This window comes from Megalops cyprinoides, chromosome 1 (genome assembly GCF_013368585.1).
Source record: "Megalops cyprinoides isolate fMegCyp1 chromosome 1, fMegCyp1.pri, whole genome shotgun sequence".
NCBI lineage: Eukaryota > Metazoa > Chordata > Actinopteri > Elopiformes > Megalopidae > Megalops > Megalops cyprinoides.
The window spans coordinates 46,394,094-46,414,634 of NC_050583.1; the positions used below are offsets into that span (position 1 = coordinate 46,394,094).

At 46.2% G+C, this 20,541-nt stretch overlaps 1 protein-coding gene across 4 annotated transcripts in view; it reads right to left on the reverse strand.

The window, feature by feature from the left end:
- Positions 1–6,522: 6,522 nt before the first annotated feature.
- Positions 6,523–20,541, reverse strand: part of vti1a (vesicle transport through interaction with t-SNAREs 1A) — a 137,048-nt gene continuing 123,029 nt past the window's right edge. For 2 of the 4 annotated variants that reach the window (XM_036548323.1, XM_036548314.1), the window contains one exon: positions 6,523–6,889. In XM_036548323.1, the coding sequence (XP_036404216.1) occupies positions 6,796–6,889 (94 nt within the window). In that variant the 3' untranslated portion in view covers positions 6,523–6,795. The remainder of the gene's footprint in view (positions 6,890–20,541) is intronic. The other 2 variants (XM_036548339.1, XM_036548330.1) reach the window with 1 other exon arrangement.

Sequence of the window (20,541 nt, forward strand, 5' to 3'; positions counted from 1 at the left end):
AACCAGCCATTCAACTGACCCTGCATGCCAGCCCATGGGGCCCCACATCAATCAAATCCCATTTCCTGCCCTGTAAGACTGAGAGGGAGCTTGCTGATTGGACGTTTCAATCATGAATATTTAATGACCCCCCCCTCCCCAAAGGAGACCACGAGGGAGGGGGGGGGACTCTCAGATTTGCCCTTTACAATACAGCACACACAGACAATACTGTGAGAGCTCTCTTTTTTCCTTCATGACAGAGACACCTCACGGACAGCAACGTTCACGTCGTTGGACCTTCAATCCAGACCTTGTAGATACAATTCAATTCCCCCCCCCCCCCTCCCTCTTGGTGCCCCCCCCCCCACTGCCCCCCCACTGCCTGGCCCCGCCTGCTAAGCGGTGCCCCCACCCAGTTCATTAGCAGGCTCTTCAGTAGCCTGTCACAGCGGATGCACTCCATCAAAGCTGATTGACTCCTGTTTCCCAGAAAGATGTCCTGGGTTATCACCATTTGCTCAGATCTCCAGCTACGAAGAACATGAATGGCAGCTCGTCTTCAGAAGGCAGAGATTTCACTGATGCCTCCCAGTAGGAAATTTAGAATCTTGTCTGGTAAGACATCATATGCAAAGTAAACTGTACCAAGAGGCTCAGCAGACAGGCTGGCTCTTTCAGCCCGGCTTTCACTCTCTTTGAGGCAGCATCGTGGAGTGGTCATCTCGTTGCTATCTCAGATCAGTGGTGTGGGCAGTTCAGGGGCCATGGGTGCAGAGGTTACAAGCAGTGTGATGTGTACAAACCCAGCTGGGAAGCAAACGGGTCCAGAGTGTCGTTACCTCCACTTCTGCACAGCAACTACAGTGCGTATCTATACACACACACACACTATATGGACAAAAGTATTCAGACGCCTGACCATTACATCAACAGTGACTGTAATGACATTGTATTCAAATACATACACTTTAATATGGAGTTGGTCCCCCTTTTGCAGCTTTCCACAAGATTTTGGAGTGTTTCTGTGGGAATTTGTGCCCATTCATTCTGTAGAGCATTTATGAGGTCAGGCACTGATGTTGGACGAGAAGGCCTGGCTCACAATCTCTGTTCCAGTTCATCCCAAAGGTGCTCAATGGGGTTGAGGTCAGGGCTCTGTGCAGGCCAGTCAAGTTCTTCCACACCCAACTCATCAAACCATGTCTTTATAGTCCTTGCTTTGTGCACTGGGGCACAGTCATGTTGGAATAGAAAAGGGCCTTCCCCAAACTGTTGCCACAAAGTTGGAAGCATAACTTTGTCCAAAATGTCTTGGTATGCTGAAGCATTAAGATTGCCCTTCACTGGAGATAATGGGCCGAGCCCAAACCCTGAAAAGCAGGTGTGGCCAAATACTTTTGTCCATATAGTGTGTGTGTGGCACAGGGATAGCCATGTAGCATAACTCTTGCAATTTTAGCCATGCTGGCAATAGCGTTAACCGTATAGTGTTAGTCTTGCAATGTTAGCCACGCTGGCCATAGTGTTAGCCATATAGCATTAGCCATAGAGCATTACTGTTACGTCCCAGGACGTATTTGTGTGTGTGTGTGTGTGTGTGTGTCTCTCTCTCTCCTCTTGCTCCCCGTCCAGTTTACTTTCAGATTGCCGGATCTCGGTGATTGGCTGGAAGACGGGTGGGGAGATTTGAAAAGCAGCATCTGGGCAGGCACCTGGGGCTTTTACCTCCTGCAAACCTTGCGAGTGTGTGCTGGAGTGTGGACGTGGACGTGTGCGTCCGTATTGTAAATATTGTAAATAGTTTATATATGTTACCTTTGGGTTGTTTTTCTTGCCAGCCTGAATGTTTGTAGGGGGTGGGTGCCATTTTTGTTTATTGACAGTTTTCCCCTTTTTCATTAGTTAGGGAAGTTGCTTTGAATTTCGTTTCGTTACTTTTTTCGGTAGAATAGCTAGCTCCCCTCTTCCCCAGTTAGTAGTGTTTTTTTGTTCAAAGAAAAAAAAATAAAAAAAGGCTGACTTGAAAATTGCAGTGTGTGTGTGTTGGTCAGGTGACATTGGTCGGAGGACGTCAGGTTTATGTTCACCCCACCCTAGATGGGGTCGTAACAATTACCCATGCTGGCCAAAGCATTAGCAATGTTGGCTGCAGCGTTACCCATTATTAACTGTATTTAGTACGTATTGACATATTCAGTGAGGCTGCCCCCTGCACAGGAAATGCAGACTCACTCTGTCTGTGGCCCCGCCTCACTTCCTGCTGTGCTGAGAGCCTTGGTCTCGGTCACATTCCGGCGGCGTGTCTGTAGGCTGGTGTTGCGGGGCTCTGTGGCCCTCTGCCGGGTTTTTAAACAGAGCTCAGACGCTCCGCTCTGTTCCTCCCAGCGGGCTGCAGGGAGCGCCACACAAAGGAGCCTCCGTCAAAGGTAACACACCTGGCCTGCCCACCTGCACTCGCCAGAGCCAATCCCAAGCTAAACGAGGAGCTCTATTTCTCTAGTAACAGCACGCCTTCATACCTCCAGGGTCTCCTGTTGAGAGGTGTCATAACATGAAGGAAGCAGGATAAAACAGCCAGACATGACAATGCAAAAAAACAACAGTAATGCAATAATAAAAAAAAAACAGCAAAAAAGAAAACAACTGTAAACACTTTAGTCACTGAAATGCAATACTGTTTTAATGACATAGTTAAAGGACAGGAACATTCCACACATCTACGCAGTTCACTATTTAAAAAGGGACAGCAGAAACAGGCAGATCACCTTGAGAATGGAGTTAAAAGGATAAATACGAGACATGGAGAAGGATCCGGGAGCCGGTACAGCCACTGATATAAACACAACAGCTCAGATGCAGTGAGCTCATTACAATAGCGCGGTGTCAGGAGGTTATTCCATTCAAATCGCTTTAATTAAGGAATATTTACACGCACAGTATACAAAAAACCCCAAAAAACAACAACCAAGAAAAAAAAAAAACAAATACATTATAGGTGACCACAGCATTATTTCTTCAATAAAGAACGAGCAATTATTGTTATTTCACTCTGTGCAAACCAGCACGCTCTGCCACGATGAATGAGACGACAACGCATTCCTACAGCAAACTTAACCCCCGCCCACAGAGCAGGGAACAAGGGAGCGAGAGTGAGGGCGGGGGGGTGGGGGGGCAGGGGCGCAACAGCAAACAGAGGCAAATTCATCTGTGTTGTCAAACGTTTGACGCTGGACACGGGCGTGACTTGCGGGGGACGTAGGTGGCGGGGCACAGACGTTGGTCCCGTTGAGATCCAGCCGCTGCCGTGTTTTTGCTGCCTGCTCTGAACACGGCCGCGTTTGAGTCTGCAGCGCGATCACCGCGTGTCACGCCGCTGTCTGTTACACACGCGACAAACACGCCAGACCACGCAACCCAACCTCTTCGATTCGGGGGGGGGCAATCTACAAATCCGACTACAAACCTGTCTTTCACTGGGGAGGGGGGCTGAATGTGCTGTAAATACCAGAACTTCATGTGTTCCTTTCTGCCTCTATCGCGTCAGACACTGGGAGTGGAGTGGAGAACATTCGCAATCAACAGCGACAAAACGTGCGTCTAAGCTGCCTCGGTAAAACAGGAAAAAAAAGCCGCCGAATTTACACCACGAGGCAAAATGCTCCATCAATAACAGGTGGAACAAACATTGTTCTTCAGATCACATTTGTGCTAACCTCCACCAGACAGACGGACAGAGGCTGTCTTATGGTGCTGGATTAAGAGCAAGGCGCTCGTGGTCCAGGCTGCAAATGAACAGTTATGACTTTCTCTCCAGAGCTTGTATGTTACTCACAGCTAAAGTCACTTATGGGGGTTAACATCAGGCTTAATTAAATATTAAAGTGTGTCTGTACCTGCTGCTATTGTTGCCCCTTAGAATAAGATATAACCTATTTTTGACAAGTTTTCATCTTTCTCCATGGAAGACACTACATGAAACCAAATCACTGGCAAAGAGGAGGGTAATGAATAATCTATTTCACATTCCAAAGGCACCCCCCGCTCCGCCAGGGAGAAAAAAATCTGAGCAGATGATAGGAGAGTCTGCCAAGGATCCACATGCCGGGACTAATGTTTAAATAATACAAAGGGGGCATAAACAAATCGTTAGCCCCCCCTAACAGTTGTTTAATGCAATTTCTTAATGAACATAATAGCCAGAACTAATAATGAAAGAAAATAAAAACATCTAAACGGGCACCAAGTTGTCGGCGATGCTCAATTATTTCCTTGTCAAGTTTTTATGATTTAATGAGATCCTCAGGGACTGACGGCTGTCAGTCAGCCGTGACTTTTTGACACCATTACAACTTCAAATACAGCAGCAGAAAAACCCAAACCATCTGACAGGCTTGGAGAAAAAAGTACAGCATGCTCTCACACACACACTCACACACACAGAGCATGCTCATACACACACACACACACACACACACATACACACACTCTCACAACCAGAGCATGCACAGGGACACGCACATACACACAGCATGCAGAGCGACACACACACAGAATATGCTCTTATACACACTGACACCTAGCATGACAGACACAGACACATAGACACAGACACGGATACACACACACACACACACACACACACAAATACACCCACATTCATATACATGCACACAGCATGCACAGACACACACACACACACACACACAAATACATCCACATCCATATACACATACCCAGACACACACGCAGGCACGTGCACACGCACTCACACACACACACACTCACACACACACACACACACCCACACACACACACACACCAAGCTCAGACACACATATTCACACTAAGACACAAACAAGCATACATGAACACAATCCACACATACACATGTGTGCAACGAGATTCAACACACACACACATACACACACAATCTCACACACACACACCAGACAAACTCTATGCTGTTTGTAATGGAAAAACCAATCACTGAGGTCATTATCTGATGAGGTTTGTCAAACTGGCAGGATTTTTTTCCCTTGTCCTCTTCCGTCTCCTTCTTCTTCGTCTTCTTTTTTTTTTATTATTCCTCTGCTTAATGATAACTCTCGACGGGTTCGCCCCACATGGGACAGACAGAGCCGCACAATTTTGTTGGCCATTAATTTGAACCTTTGAAGCTGGGAGCCGCGGTGCTGCAAGAGCACAGCCCCCCCACCAAGGCGCTTCCAAAATAAGACAATCCGCCGGCCCTGAAACGGAATACCAAATGGCCTTCAGCGGCCGCGTCCCCGCCCGCCCGCGCCCCTCAGGGCCCCGGGCCTCCCAAACCCCGACAGCGCCACGCCTGCCTCTCAGCCGCCCGGAGAAAAGCAGAGAGGAGGGAGACTGACAAATAAAAAATAATAAAAAAAAAGCTTCAAAAGACAATCTTCTCCTGTGCACACTGTTGCTGTGAGAAAATTTAAATATCAATAACTGTTTTTTTAATTTAGCTGTGAGATTTGATGATTTGATGTTACAGCACACACTAACCCCCCGCCCCAAAAACCGTGAGTTCAGACTGTAACCCTGGTGACACTCGTGTATGAACCTCTCGGTGAGGACAGGATATGACCTCACAGAGGGGCTTTTTAAAGGAAGCAGCCCTTTACAGGGGGAACATGTCACTGACACTCTAAATGACAGCAAAATGGGGGCTCCAGGTTTCACCTCTCAGGAACACTGACCCGCTTCATTCGCATACTATCTACTCACATCTGGTCCCGTTATGACAACATCAAACTCCCTGATACACACATCTCCCAAAGACTGATCTGGAATCAACAGTGCTCACAATATAAATTCACACTCCAATTTAATTCTGTAAATAAATCTGCCATCTGCCATATTTAATAACTAAAATCCTACTCCTTTCTCAATATGTGTGTTCACTTATATCCTACACATATATTTTTTCAATTAAAATTTTGCTTGCAGTGATAGTGTGGATATTATATTTTATTAGTAGAACCAAGACTGATCATGATGGCTTGCATTTTAGAGCTAGTGTGATTAAGCTAAGATAATAGCATTTTTGTGCTGTTTGACTGAATTTTTTTTTTTCCTAGACGTAATATAATAGTATATACAGCAGCCAATCCACCTGCAGGTGATGGGGGTGAATTGCCTTTAAGTCCTGCTGTGTGTGTGTGTGGCCCCTAAAGTGGAAGGTGGGAAGGCGGAGCGTTGGGAGCGTTGGTTGCTCTGCCTGCGCGTGGTTCTTCCCGTTTACGCTGGCCACAGAGAAGAGTGTTTATCTAATCTCCTCCTGCATCCTTCCTCTGCGTGCCGCTCCTGGACAGCACGTCCGAATGTTTATCTAACACAGAGAATCCCTATCGCACAAAAGACGCTGATTCCTTCAACACTACACACAAAAGCACAGAGTAACGACAAAATGCAGGTTCTGACAGCTACGTCTCTCACCGAACCTTTCCACACACACACACACACACACACCCTCCCCCCAACACACACACAGACACACTTTACCACCCCACCCCGCCCCCTGCCTTGAGAGAGCCACAGTGATTGGTTCTGTTCCGAGGGAAATGGAGCTTCCATGCAAAGAGACATGAGTGACAGTGAGCGGATCAGGGACAAAGAGGGCCGGCAGAGATCCTGCTTGGTTTGCACCTGAGTCAGGGGGAGGCTCGGCGGCCGAGGACCTCGCCTGTCAGGGCCTGAGAGATGATTCATGTGTCCGATTTGTCCTAATTACTCCTGACGAAACGCTTTCTGTCGCTATGGATCCGGGTGTGGCGAGGCAGGGGCTCAGTGGCCGCGGAGGTTGAAGTACAAGGCCAGAACGATGGTGAGGAGGATGAAGGCTCCCAGGGCGAAGAGGAGGATGCGGTTCTGGATGATCCTGCAGAGGGACAGAGACACGCCGAGGCCGGCCGCTTAGTAACTGCCCAAACCGCACACACACAACATTCCAGCTACTCCAGGCCTTGTAAATTCTCTCACAATGACAAACTACTGCTTAATTATTATAGAATCCTAAAATCCCCTCCTCCCCCCTTCTGATTAACTAAATACAAACTCAAATTTACAGTCATGCACAAATTTTAAATTACAGGACATTGTATTAAGCCTTAGCACTTTCTGACTGTGCAGTTAATATGACAACATACATGCATACATATTACATATTCATATTAAAAGCTGAGGTGTGTGTGCATTTCTGTCACAAGATGTGAAAAGGTTTTAACCTGCCAATGATGGGCAAAAAACTAATGGATAAAAATGTACCACAGTGAAAAAAATGGTAATTGGTCCCATATCAGGTTATTATTTTATTTGCGATATTATAAGTCAAATTGTTGTTTTTTCTGTGACTATTTCAGTTAAGACTATTTCAGTAAAATAGGAATGTTCTTTCAGCAAAGATAAATGAGCATGCAAAAACACATGCATACACATACACACTCACACATGCATGCACACACATGTATGCAGACACACTAATTCACACACACACACACACACACACGTTCATGTGCACACACTCATTCACACACGTGCTGACAGAAACACTGGCTGACTTTAAAACCTTTCTTTTATTGTAACCTGGAAAAAGTGGCTCATGCAGTTGATTGAGGTAATAAAGTCAGTGAATTACTGATGGAATTCTCCATAAAGACGTTTCTCTGACCATTCTAAACTTTCCCACAGTCACCGTAATAAACACAGCGAACAATAGCAGCTTTGAATGAAAGAAAAAAACACAGCAAAGGAGGGAAAAAAGAAACAACATTACAGAGGATGAAAACCCAAAAAAAGGAAGAGGAAAGTGTGAAATCTCATCGTAACTCTCCAGTGACACACCCGCCCCCCCTCTGTCTCCCTGACAAATGACAAAATTATCACATTTGCTGACATGCCTTGGAAAAGCAGTCCAGTGTCCAGGGTTCTAAGCAGGAGATGAATGGCCTCAGTTACACACATTCATCACTTGCACAGCGGACCCTTAACCCCTGTCCCAGGCCCTCGCCCTCCGCCCCCGGCCCACAACAGCATCCCCATGGGGGGCCTGCGCCCCAAAAGTCCCTCTGTGCTTCAGCCGCCACGTGCGTGACTATGGGTGTGGGTGTGTGTGTGTGTGTGTATGTGTGAATGTGTGTGTCCACAACCAGAAACTCCCATCAAAGGAGTTGAAAATTGAAAAGTACCATTCAGATAAACAGACAAATTAAACTGTTTTAAGAGTTAACTTTGTTTGTTGGAGGGAAAGTTTTCAGGAAGGCATTGTTCAGGAATTTATGAAAGTGTGCTCATGACCGTGTGGGTGTTTGAGTGTGTGTTTGTGCTTGCATGTGTGTGTGCACATGCATGTGTGCGTATTCTGTGCTTATATTTCCACTGGGGTGTTTAGAGACACCCCCTACCCCCGTGTCTTTAATTATCATGCATTATTTAGAGTGATTATCTTGCTGCTGACGCCCAGCAGAGACACTGAGATGGGTCAGTTCTGGGGGGCGGGGCTGCGCACCCAGTTTCACAGCACAGAGGATGGGGAGGAGAAGGAGGCGGGGCTGTGGGGGGTTATGGGGGTTGGGGTGCGGGCCAGATCAGTCTCTGCACAGATTAGAGCAGCAGTAGAGACACTGTTTGTCAGGAACTTCGACTATGGTCCAGGGGGTCATGTTTCGCTGTCCAGTTGCGGCCCCCCACACCTACCGCTCCGAGAAAAAAAGCCATAGAGCCTTAGAAACAGCCAGGGGCAGTGTTACACCTGTTCCACTGCTGAGCTGGAGCCAGTGAGAAAGGGCTATAATGAGCCAGCCTGGTTCCAGCTCTACAGAGGGAAAGGGGCATAATGAGCCAGCCTGGTTCCAGCTCTACAGAGGGAAAGGGGCATAATGAGCCAGCCTGGTTCCAGCTCTACAGAGGGAAAGGGGCATAATGAGCCAGCCTGGTTCCAGCTCTACAGTGGGAAAGGGGCATAATGAGCCAGCCTGGTTCCAGCTCTACAGAGGGAAAGGGGTATAATGAGCCAGCCTGGTTCCAGCTCTATAGTGGGAAAGGGGTATATGAATCCATTTGAAGGTTTATTTGTAACAATTAAAAAAATCCTAAAATAACAAAAAGTTAGCCAGTTAGTCTCTCAGGGTAAATCAGGCTTAAGACCACAATGTAGCTGTTTGTCTGCCTGCAGTTTTTATTCATGTACGTAATATCTATCTACTGGAAGGCCCAGTCTGCAGTGACTCAGTGCACATCACTACCTTTGTATTTTGGTACACATGGGTGCCGTTACCCTACATTTTTATTCAATAAATGCACTCTTATTCTGTTACCAAGACGGTAACTGAAAAAAAAAACTTAAACAATGATAACAATAATAGGGCCAAGAATGAATATATTGGACAAATGAATTAACAGCAGCTGGTGAGTCTTTGAGCAGCTCCTGGGTGCCAGAGGAGACAGGTCAGGCGCATAAGTGGATGCATGTATTCAGACTCGGCCTGCCTACAGTAATGTAGATTAATATGCCTTTGGTACAGCTGCCCTGACACTCGTGTGGGAGGTGGGAGGAGAGAGCCCCAAGGCAGACCTAATGCTAATCCAAAAGGGATTCAAATGGACTAATATTCACTCCAGCAATGTTTAAATCTATTTAAAAAAATGGTATCTGTGACACTTTAGGAGTGTAAGCCCTGGCCTCTGACAGCGGGCTGAATTAACTCCCAGCCCTTAGAGTGCCGTCATTCCTCTCCCGCCGTACACAGCCGCAGCGGAGCCGGCAATGGGCGCGTCAGACACGCCGTTACCGCTGCTCCGGCCTCGTCTTTCCCGTCATGTTTATTAAAGAGAGAGAGGGGAGCCATCCCATGGCCATTATTAACGGTGGCGTTCTCTCTGCGGTTGTCGGGGCCGAGCCGTGCTTTATTATTAATGCCCTGTCGCTCCTCTGCTCCTGCTGCATGCTCTCTCTGCTAACTTCCTGTCCACGCTCACTTCATTTCCTGTCCACTCTATGCTAACTTCCTGTCCACTGTTAGCCAACTTCCTGTCCACTCTAAGATAACTTCCTGTCCACTCTCAGCTCTCAACTCTCAAACTTAAAGATGAGAGGGTTAAGAGGAGTAAAGCCAGGGATTTCAGAAACTCTCACGCTGAGCATGTGTATGTAAAGCACAGTCTTGCAGGAGATGTACTTTTCCTGTACTCCTTTCAGACACGGTCACCATGACAACGTCACCGACCAAGCAGTCCTGTGGCAAGGGTGTTTGCCCCGACACCAGAAGGTTGTGGGTTTAAGGTACATTCCGGCAGTGACCTTTAGGGCTTGGGTTTTTGGCCCTCAGATCTAGGTTGTTTTAGACAATGTATGTAATGTACTCAGTAATGTTCAATGTAATGTATTCAGATTCAGGTTGTTTTGTTACAGTGTAACACACTTAATGCGTACTGCAGCAGCAACATTTTGGATGTTTTTGTCCACTATAAAGCACTCAGACTTTGGTTGTTTTGGTCCAGTATAAAGCACTCGGACTTGGGTTGTTTTGGTCCTCACTTGGATTTGGATTAGATTCCACCAGCAGGCAGGTTCAAAATGACACACCGGAGCAAGTGCCCTGGAAAAATCCAGAAGCCCTGAGTGCTGGGAGTTTAACAGGAGGCCGGGTGAGGAAAGCCCTCTACCCCTGAAACACTGGAACAGGGTCCAGCACATGAAACAAACTGCAGCAGGAGAGAAAACCGCCGATAAACCCCGCAGAAGACTGATAAAAGAAAGAGAGAAAAAATAACAGAAATCCAAAAAAGTCCGTTTAACAGGGGAGGTGGAGGAAAAGAAATTCCTCAGAGACAGATAAAAATAATGAGGACTTTTCTGTCAGGAAAGATTTACAAAATCATACCAGTGTTATTAAAATTTAAAATCTTTTTTTTTCAGCAGTTTTCCAGCACCTCTTATTACCCGCTCTAATGAGAGCAGAGATCCACCTCCACAGACCTGCGCACTGTATAACACTCACACACAGTACGCACACTATACACTACACACACACACACACACACACACACACTCGCACACACATTACGCACACTATACACTACACACACACACACACACACTCGCACACACAGTACGCACACTATACAATGCATACACACATATATCACTCACATGCTACACACACACACACACAATATACAGCAACATCACTTCTTTACAAAATAAGTGAAATGTTCCAGCAATATTTTTTTTCTTCTTTCACAAGTCCAATAACACAGGGCTAAGTGTACTGTTGTCTGACTTGTTCAGGTTGTTTAAAGATCCTGAGAGACCCCCCAGCCTGGCTCTGTACTGGGGGGAGGGGGTGGGGTCTGAGTGTTCAATGTATTCACAAATGGCTTGACTGATGGATAACCGTCTTCCCCTCCACACAAAAGTTGGGGGGTCGGTTTTGTCGTAGTGGGGGCTAAGCACTCAGCCTGTAATCCTAACACTAACAAAAATAAATTTTTTATTAGACTCCTTTTTTACTGCCTCCACCAGAATGCGTGTACTTGTCAAACCAGCCTTTCTCCACACGCGCTCAGATGAGGCAGTTTACAAACAGCCAGACCTTTACAAAAATACACGCAAAGCACGTCACTGCCATGTTCAATCCATGAGTTTAAAAAAACAGAGGAAAAAAAATCAAATCAAATACATCACCATCAGCTTCTGAGCTATCAATTACACAGAGCCAGTGGGCTGCACTGATTTCTCAATCCTGATAGTGGTTAGAAGCTCTTTTCTCTCCTCGGCGCTCCCGAAGGCTGCGGGCATGGAGCGCTTTTAACGCATGGCTCTGGGATCTTCCTTTGAGTCACCAGCAGCGTTTCACCAGAGAGAGAGAGGCATTTTAGGGATCCACGCTGGCACCAGCGCAATCCCCCCCTGAATGCGCTGCAGAGAGCTGCGTGCAGTGGACAGAGTTGCAGACGCATTAATGCAGGCGTACGCTGCACTACGCAGCACCTGCGATGCTTTGATCACGCCGCAGAGCACCAATGAGACATGCGCCCGGCACCGTGGCCCACCATCTCTATCACCATACCAACCCACATCCCATAATTTCAGGGAATCACAGCCAAAATAACGGCAATGAGGTCACCTGTTATGAAAGAAAAAAAAAAAAGGCATTCTCGCACTCACTTACACTGAGAATTTATTAGTGAATATTTCGGTCAGCTCAGCCCTCCTGAAGACCTGACAGTCTTTTTTATTTTTTTTTTTTAGTTTAGACCATCTGCAGTCAGTGAGTGTTCACTGCTCCTCTGTGTGGCTGTCACCCACATTCACCCAAATTCTTTAGTTTGTGTTCATTAGTTTTAGTCTGTTTTTATCTATATTCATTCATTATCCATGTGAACAATAGAAGACACACAACAGCATGCATCATTGTAAGATACATACAGACACACACTACACTACGCTAACACTATACACACACACACACACACACACACACACACACACACACACTTATCTGCAGCTGAAATACATTCTAATAAACAGCAGTATTAAGGATTTTTTGCCTCAATACTGCCATCTCATAGTCCTATGAGAGAAAAAAATCAAAATCATATCATAGCTGTGTCAATATATCACTTTATGAATTACTTTGTCCAATACACACACACACACACACACACAACCATTTTTAAAATACCACTTCCTCACTGTAATTCTCACCCTCCAAAAAGTGTACGGCTTCACGTGAGAAATGCTCTCCTACGATCAGCCCCAAATCCCCCCCCCCCCCCCCCCCCCCCACCCCCCGGGTGTACGCGCAGGTGTGTGCAGCACGCAGACGCAGACGCAGGCGCAGACGGCAATGATCGGGGTTCCCCGCTCCCCACTCCGCCGGGTTTGATAAATAAACTCACACACGTCTGGCCTGGCCTGCAGTCCTGCCTCAGAGCACAGCCTCTTAATGCTGCGTTATTTACTCTAACTCTCTCAGACTGGGGGAATCTCTGCGAGAAAGGCAGAGCCTTCACCTGAGCCGTTCGCACTCGGAGAATACAAAACGCGCACACACTCCTCCCCGCACACCCCACACACACGAAACGGCAAACTGAACGCCAGGTCCGATCACAGCTGCTGGACACAAACTGTATCAGCAACTTGCTCAACTTCCGCTGCGTCGGAGAAGAGGGACTCACACCATCACAGCAACAGGCCAGCTTTACGAGTGAGCACTGCTGGAAAACCCTCCCCTGCTTCAGGTGAATTTAGCTCTGTAATGAAAGCATATATGGAAAATAGCTGGATATAAATAAATAAACCGATAAATAAGTAAATAAATAAATAAATACAGACAGCAGAAGATCCTTGGAAGAGGCCTCCAGGCTGGGGCGAGGTGTGAATTGGTGTTTTACAGCCGAGCCTTCCTCCTGGTTATTGTTTTGCCGGTGTAAATCAATATTTGCCATCGTTTAACACGGCATCTGTTTGGGGAAGTATTGTGTTAAATAACCCAGGGTAAGAGCACCGGCTGGCCTCCAGGCCTCCTCCGATTTCTCACCCATAATTACAGCATTTGGACAACATCTCAGAGTCACTAGCCTCCTCAATAAAGAGGCTGCTCACACCCTCCAGCCATGCTGTGTGTGTGCACTATATATATACACACAGACACACATATACACACTCATATACACAGACACACACATATACGCACACAGACACACACAGAACACACACGCACAATAAAAATACACATATACGCACACACATATCAACATACACACACATACATACACGCACACTCACACATATATGTAATTATACACATGTTATACATGTAATTATAAATATATATATATATATATATATATATATATATATATATACACACACACACGAACGCATGTGCACACGCGCGCACACACACACACACACACACACACACACAGCCACACAGAAAAAAACATAATAAAAAGATTGTAAATTGTATGTTGGCCCTTCAGAGGCGGTGAGGTAAGTGCCGAGCAGCACACGGCTGTGTGTGTCAGAGAGCGCTTTCATGAGCCTTGCCTAGACGCATGAAACAGGCAGCGGAGCAGCACAGCTCTGTGCAACTTCATACATTTTTTATTTGGCAGCTAACAATCTGACTAGCAGCCTAGACTGGGACTGGGACCTTGTGTGGAAAAGGTGTTGGAGGAGAAAGAGGAGGAGAAAAAAACACCTTGTTTGCAGCACTTTGTGGGATTTTGAAGAAGTTTAGCCTGCAGCGCATCAGCACAGCTGCACTCTCCTGCTTTGTGGAATATATGGGTGGCTTTCTCATACCTCTCTTATTTTTATATACACAGATCACTCCCCTCACTGGCTGCCAGCCAGAGCAGTAGCTCCACACTTCTCCCTATTCCTTCCTGTCTCTATCCCTGCTCCTCCCTCTATCTCTCCCTATTCCTCCCTCTCTCCCCCCTTTTCTCTCTATCTCTCCCTGTTCCTCCCTCTCTTTTCTCTCCCCCTCTCCTTTTCCTTGGCTTCTTCCCTTGGTTTCTCTTTCTTTTCTGTCGTCTTTGCTCTCGCTCTCTCTCCCTCTCTCTATTGCTCTCTTCCCTCTTCTATCTTTCCATTTTCTCCCCCTCCCTCCATCTCTCATTGCAGGAGAAAGAGGGCTCAGCGGCCTCACAGACAAGGGCCAAACACACATCCTGGAGCCCTGAGCACTGTCTACTCAACACATAACCTGTGAAACTAGCACACTGCCTACTGAACACATACCCTGTGAAATCTAGTACACTGCCTTCTGAACACCTACCCAGCGCTTTCAGCAAGCTAGCACGCTGTCTTTTCACTGGTTTTAATTGGCTCAAACACAATCAGTAAAACACTAACCTCTGTAAAGACACACCTTCAACTTACATTAAATAAGCACATAATAGTGGTTTTCCGTTTTTCATGCAATATAAAACTACAAAGAAAATCCCACTTTCCACACACACTTTCTCCCAGTTCTCCTCCTCTGTGCTGCTGTTCACTCAGCACACGCACATCTGCCTGTGTCTGTGGAGCCTGTGCTCACTGCCCAGCCTGTGTCTGTCCCTGTGCAGGGACCAGGCCTTAAGGACCTGCGCTTGTAAGAGACACACTCCCCGAGCTGCTTTTCACCGGAAACATTAACCCTTTACCGGAGGAGCGCTTTACAGGGGAAATAAGCCAGAAGAGTGCCAGGGGAAAAACTCTAGACTTGCTCTTTAGCACCTCTATGTTTTACAGCATGCGAGACACACTTTGTACAAATGGATAAAACGCCTTTGGGTGCAAAAATTCCTTTACAATCAAGTACGGCATAAGTCAAAATATTAAATGTACAGCCCTTGGCACCGTGCCAACCATATAACATTCTAAAAGGTATTTTTCGCTTTGCGTCGTGTCATCCTACACCCCAAATGCCGAGCCCGGCTGCACAGCGCCGTTTATAGCTCATGTCCAAATTCGCACGGCCGATTCTGAAGGAGTAAGACGCAGCTAATCACACCCAAAACGAATAACGGCAGGACTCACTCTCCCGCCAACACAACAAGACCGGAGGAGACGCTCAACAAGCCCACTTTATCTCACTCTTAAAATGGAAAATAAAAAAGCGAAAAACAATTAGAGCAGCCATTTATTGTGAAAATGATTATGCCAGGCAGCCCGTTCTGAATTTAGTGCTACGAAAATAAAAATAAACACATTTAAGAATGTGAGTGAGAGATGCTGCGACTGTTAGAGGTATGAGTGTGGAGCTGCTGTCGAAGAGGCAGGTTAGTAGGCTCTGTTACAGGGAACACAGTGCGCGCCTCTCGCTGTGTTACGCCCGATGCCTCTGAACGAATCGAGTGTGGAGTTGCAGCAGATTGAGGTTTATTTAGCAAAAAATGAAATATTAGCGGCGCACCGGGCTGATTGAGAACACTACACTGTTTATATCTTAAATAAATTACTTTCTCGCCATTTCGATTCCCTGCTAAGATTTCCGTCACAAAACCCTCGGCATTCCTCTCCAGCGCCAGCTGTGTATTATATTACCAGGGTTGTTGAAAGGGTGTAACACGACCCGCACAACCATAGGCCTCAAAAACTATGATGCACATAAATTTTTATTGTTTGTTCAGTATTGAAATCTCATTAGGGCTCATAATTCATGGACATGCATCGGCTATTGGCTGACGGAGAGCGGGGGGAGGGGGAGGGGAGAGGGTGGGGGGCGTGCTCGGCTGGGCGGCGCGTCTTTAAGCAGACCTGTGGAGTCCTGCTATAAAGGATGCCTCCGAGTCCAGGGCCAAGGCCTGCTCTCTGTTGTCTTTTGCACAGGACTTGACTTGACTCTTTTTTTAACCCCTGAAGTAAAGCCAAATGTTTGTTTTGTGAAGGACGCCTGAACACCAGGGGAAAGTCGTGCTGGTAGCTCAGCGCAGCTACTGAAATAAAACAGCGTCTGTCTGCATTGGAGTGTAAATACGGAGCTGGTTGCAGAGTGCTAACGAGCTAATGAGCTAATGATGGGTTTGGGAAATGAGTTTTTGGCCAAATTTAAGATTAGTAATGAAGCTGCCTCGTGGAAAAAAAAGAACTACACAAGCTCTGGAACAGCTTCTACTAACAACGCTAGTGAAGAACCAACAAAAGACCATCAGCAAGGTTGAAACATCTTTTTGATTCCGTGACACAAAGCCATCTGAAGTTACTCCATCCGCATCGGCAACAGACATGTTTTCTTTCCTCAGACACACAACTTCTGCCCAACAAGGCTACATGACCATAAACATTCCGAAGATCTTTCAGCCTCAAAAGGCATTCTGTTTTTTTTTTCATTTTAAATAAACAACTTATCCTTGCAACTTCACAGAGCATCCCTGTGAAACGGCCTCATGCCACGGCTTTTGTCCTTCTTGTGCCAAAGTGATGTCTCCATTCAGGCACCGAGACGTGTCTCTCACGGAGATAAACGCCAAATGGACACAGGAACAACGGACACTAGAGATTCCATCCTGGAGACCTACAGACCAGATGTTTGCTTATGTCTGCGACTCTTTATTAAGTGTGACTCATTGTGTGTTTATTTACTCTCAGAAAGCCCACAAATATTTAAATAAAAGTGCACTGGGTTTGCTCAGCATGCTGCTTTAGCACTGAATAAAACCCTCAGTGAAAGAGGAGAGAGGAAGTTCTGTACAGTACAGCTCTGTAAGCCGCTGTGAGCAAGAGCTGCCAAATGAATAAGCATACATGTAAAGAAAATTACAGTATACTCCACTTATAAGAAACACCCATATAAGAAGCAACTGCTTATAGTAATCAAAAACACTGGGAAAGAACCATGCCTCTTTTAACCTTGCTCTTCAGAAGCAAAACAACCTCTTGATAAAAACTGATTAGAGCTCACTTACATGCAATACAGCACTCAGTGGAGTGCAGGGGTGCGTAACTAATGAAAAAAGCTGTTAGAATTTGAATACGGTGTCTCCCTTATCTAATTACCACGCACCTAACACGGAAAATATTCTGAGGAAAAAAAGTCGTGCAGTTGAGCTTACTGCCTAGATGCCAGTCCACATGGCAGGGACACAAAAGCTGCTTTCTATAGAGAAAAGTACTGCCTGACCATACAAGGACGTGTCAGAGAGAAAGTGCGCGTGCCTCGGCCTACACTGTGCAAGAGTGTAAAGAGCAAAGGAGGCATCACATGATGACAACAAACACACGGCAGAGCCAGTCATCACACAGACACTCGCAGTAATTACTGTGACTCATCTTATTTTTCATTGTACTTAATGATGGGCTGTATGAAATACTAACAACTTCAGTAATGTTTTGCTGCATATTGGAAGAACTTATCATAGGTAAGGATTTCTAGGTTAGGAGGAAAAAAGTCTCAAACATTTCAACACTACATTCCCGATGATTTTACAAATCGGCTGCTTATAAGACTAAAATCCTCTGGACAGATTGAATTGGGATGGGATTTTTCTTACAAACCCAATACCATATAAACATACATAATGCCGTAGTTGCATCATATATGTATAATATTGTGTTCCCATCATGTCTGTGTAATACTACATGAATATGTATGGTATGTATACCTATGGATGAGTGAGGTGTCCTATACATGTTGTTTTTTATACATATAGTGGCCATGTAAAATGATCATTAAAAAACAAAACTATTACAAAAGTTGCACTCAAAACCATATTAAGTCTAAATTTTGTGATTAGTAAATACTTCAACACAATGAGAGATCTATCAGACGCATCTGTGTGTGTGTGTGAGAGAGAGAGAGAGAGAGAGAGAGAGAGAGAGAGAGAGAGAGAGAGAGAGAGAGAGAGAGACCACTAAGCTCTGCTACCGAACGGCATCTGGTGGTCCCGTCGTATCAAGACACACAATCACTATCCTCTGCCGTTGGCCCCCAAAGGTGGAATGACGATCCACTCTTCAACCTCACTATTTTTAAGAAACATCTGAAGAGCTCTTCCGCACTCACCTGGCCACCTCAATCACCACAACCTACAGCAATTTCTTATGTCCTAAACTGCTTTCCTTTAAAAAAAACTTCAAATTTAATGGTTTAATGCACTTGTGTCTTTACTAGCTATCTTGTACCTTGTCTGCCCAACTATTGAAATTTGGTCATGCAGTACTTGCAGCACAAGCATCTGCCATATGAATAAATGTAAGTGTAATATGTGTGTGTGTCTGTTCAAAGATCAAGCGGAAGGACAAAGAAGGAGGAAGAGGAGGGGGTGGAAAAGGGTAGAAGTGTAAGTGACACCTTCACTGAGTCCTCAGTGCTGAAATTACAGAGGGATTACACTCATTCTCACAGACACCAGGCCGACTCCTCCCGGAGCTTGACTACTGTGGGCCGCGCCTCAGAAACCCGCTAAAACTTTCAGCCCGCTGGTCCGACTGCTTAAAAAATACAGAGAGTCATCCACCATCTCCGTGTCTGACACTACAAGTGAGGTTTTAGTCTCGCTAAATAATCGATGCCTTTGCATTAAAATTGCAGACCCACTTCCCTTATGACAAATTCCTGAACAGGATCCTTCCCTCTCCCTCTCTCCCCCTCCTTCTCAACTCCCTCTCTCTGTCTCCCTTCCTCTCTCTCTCCCTCTCTCTACCTCTGTCTTTCCCTCTCTCTCTGTCTCTCCCTCTCTCTCGCTCCCTCTTTCTGTCTCTCTCTCCCTGCCTCTCTCTCTCTCTCCATGCCTCTCCCCCTGCCTCTCCCTCTCTCTCTCTCTCTCTCTCTCTGGTACTGATTGGCTCATGATCGCTCACTGCGATCCGGCAGAAGCAGTTTAAAGCGTCGCCGGTGTGCGGAGCTGGTTGCACTAACACCGTTATTGACTTGTTGCTCCGGCTGTATTTGGTTATTGCCCTGGAGGCCGCGATCAATAGACTTTGCAGAGCATCTGCCTAATAAACCCGGGAGCTGGAGGGGGGGAGGAAAGTGCTGGAAAATCTATGGCAGCCGAGCACTGAAACCAGAGAGAGAGAGAGACAGAATGAGACACAGAGGGAGGGCGAGAGACAGAGGAAAACACGCTAACCGCACTGACAGCTGCACAAATTAATTGACAAAGATTCTTGCGGTGCGGTTCCCTCACTCCAAACACATTACGTGCTGTGTGTATGAGAGGAGGGGGCTGGGTGGTACAGGGTGTAATCCTGTCTATCTGTCCAGCCCTGAGAACATGCGTCCGACAGTGAAACAGTGCTCTGGTAGTATCGGGATTACGAGACAAACTCTGCTGTAGGAGACATAAACCACATGTCCTTATGAAACATGATCCACACAAAAAAACCGCAACCATATTTTTCTGAATCAAAAAGTACATTTTCCTCCGTTGCTCTAGCAGGTATGTGCAAAACAATAAGCAGTGAGCTAACATCATGTGTATGGCAGAATACACAGTGGACTACGCACCTTTGCTATGGTACACATTATACCTAGCACGATGTGTGCATGCATTAGCCTTGCCCCATCAAAACAACCAGCATGTAATACTGAGGTACACTGCACGAGTGTACACATGCAACCACACACACACACAAGCAGGATGACAGCGTGGCACAGCCTTCACATCCAGAGGCTTGCAGGTTTGAATAGTGGGTTTGGCACTGCTGTCATCCCGTTACACATGCTGTCATCCCGTTACACATGCTGCTGAATCATTTCAGCCACAAGATAATATGTACAGTGTTTCCGTAGCTGTGACCTGTCTGTGTATTGACCGCACTGTACCTGCTGACATGCTGTTAGTAGTGTGTATTTGTGCTGTCTGGTTCAACAGTTGCTCTATCTAACAATAACTACTGCGTGCAGAGCAAGGAGCAGGGCCCGTGCTTTATGCTTTATGCTTCATGCTTACTGTACAGCCAAACCATGCCTCACGTGGGAAGGTCCTCCACCATGCTTAGGAAAAGCATAAATTCTTTAGGCCTTATTTCCTATTCTCACCATCAGGATGAACTGTGGCTTTGCGATTGTCACTCACTCCTCCCTGTTTTTG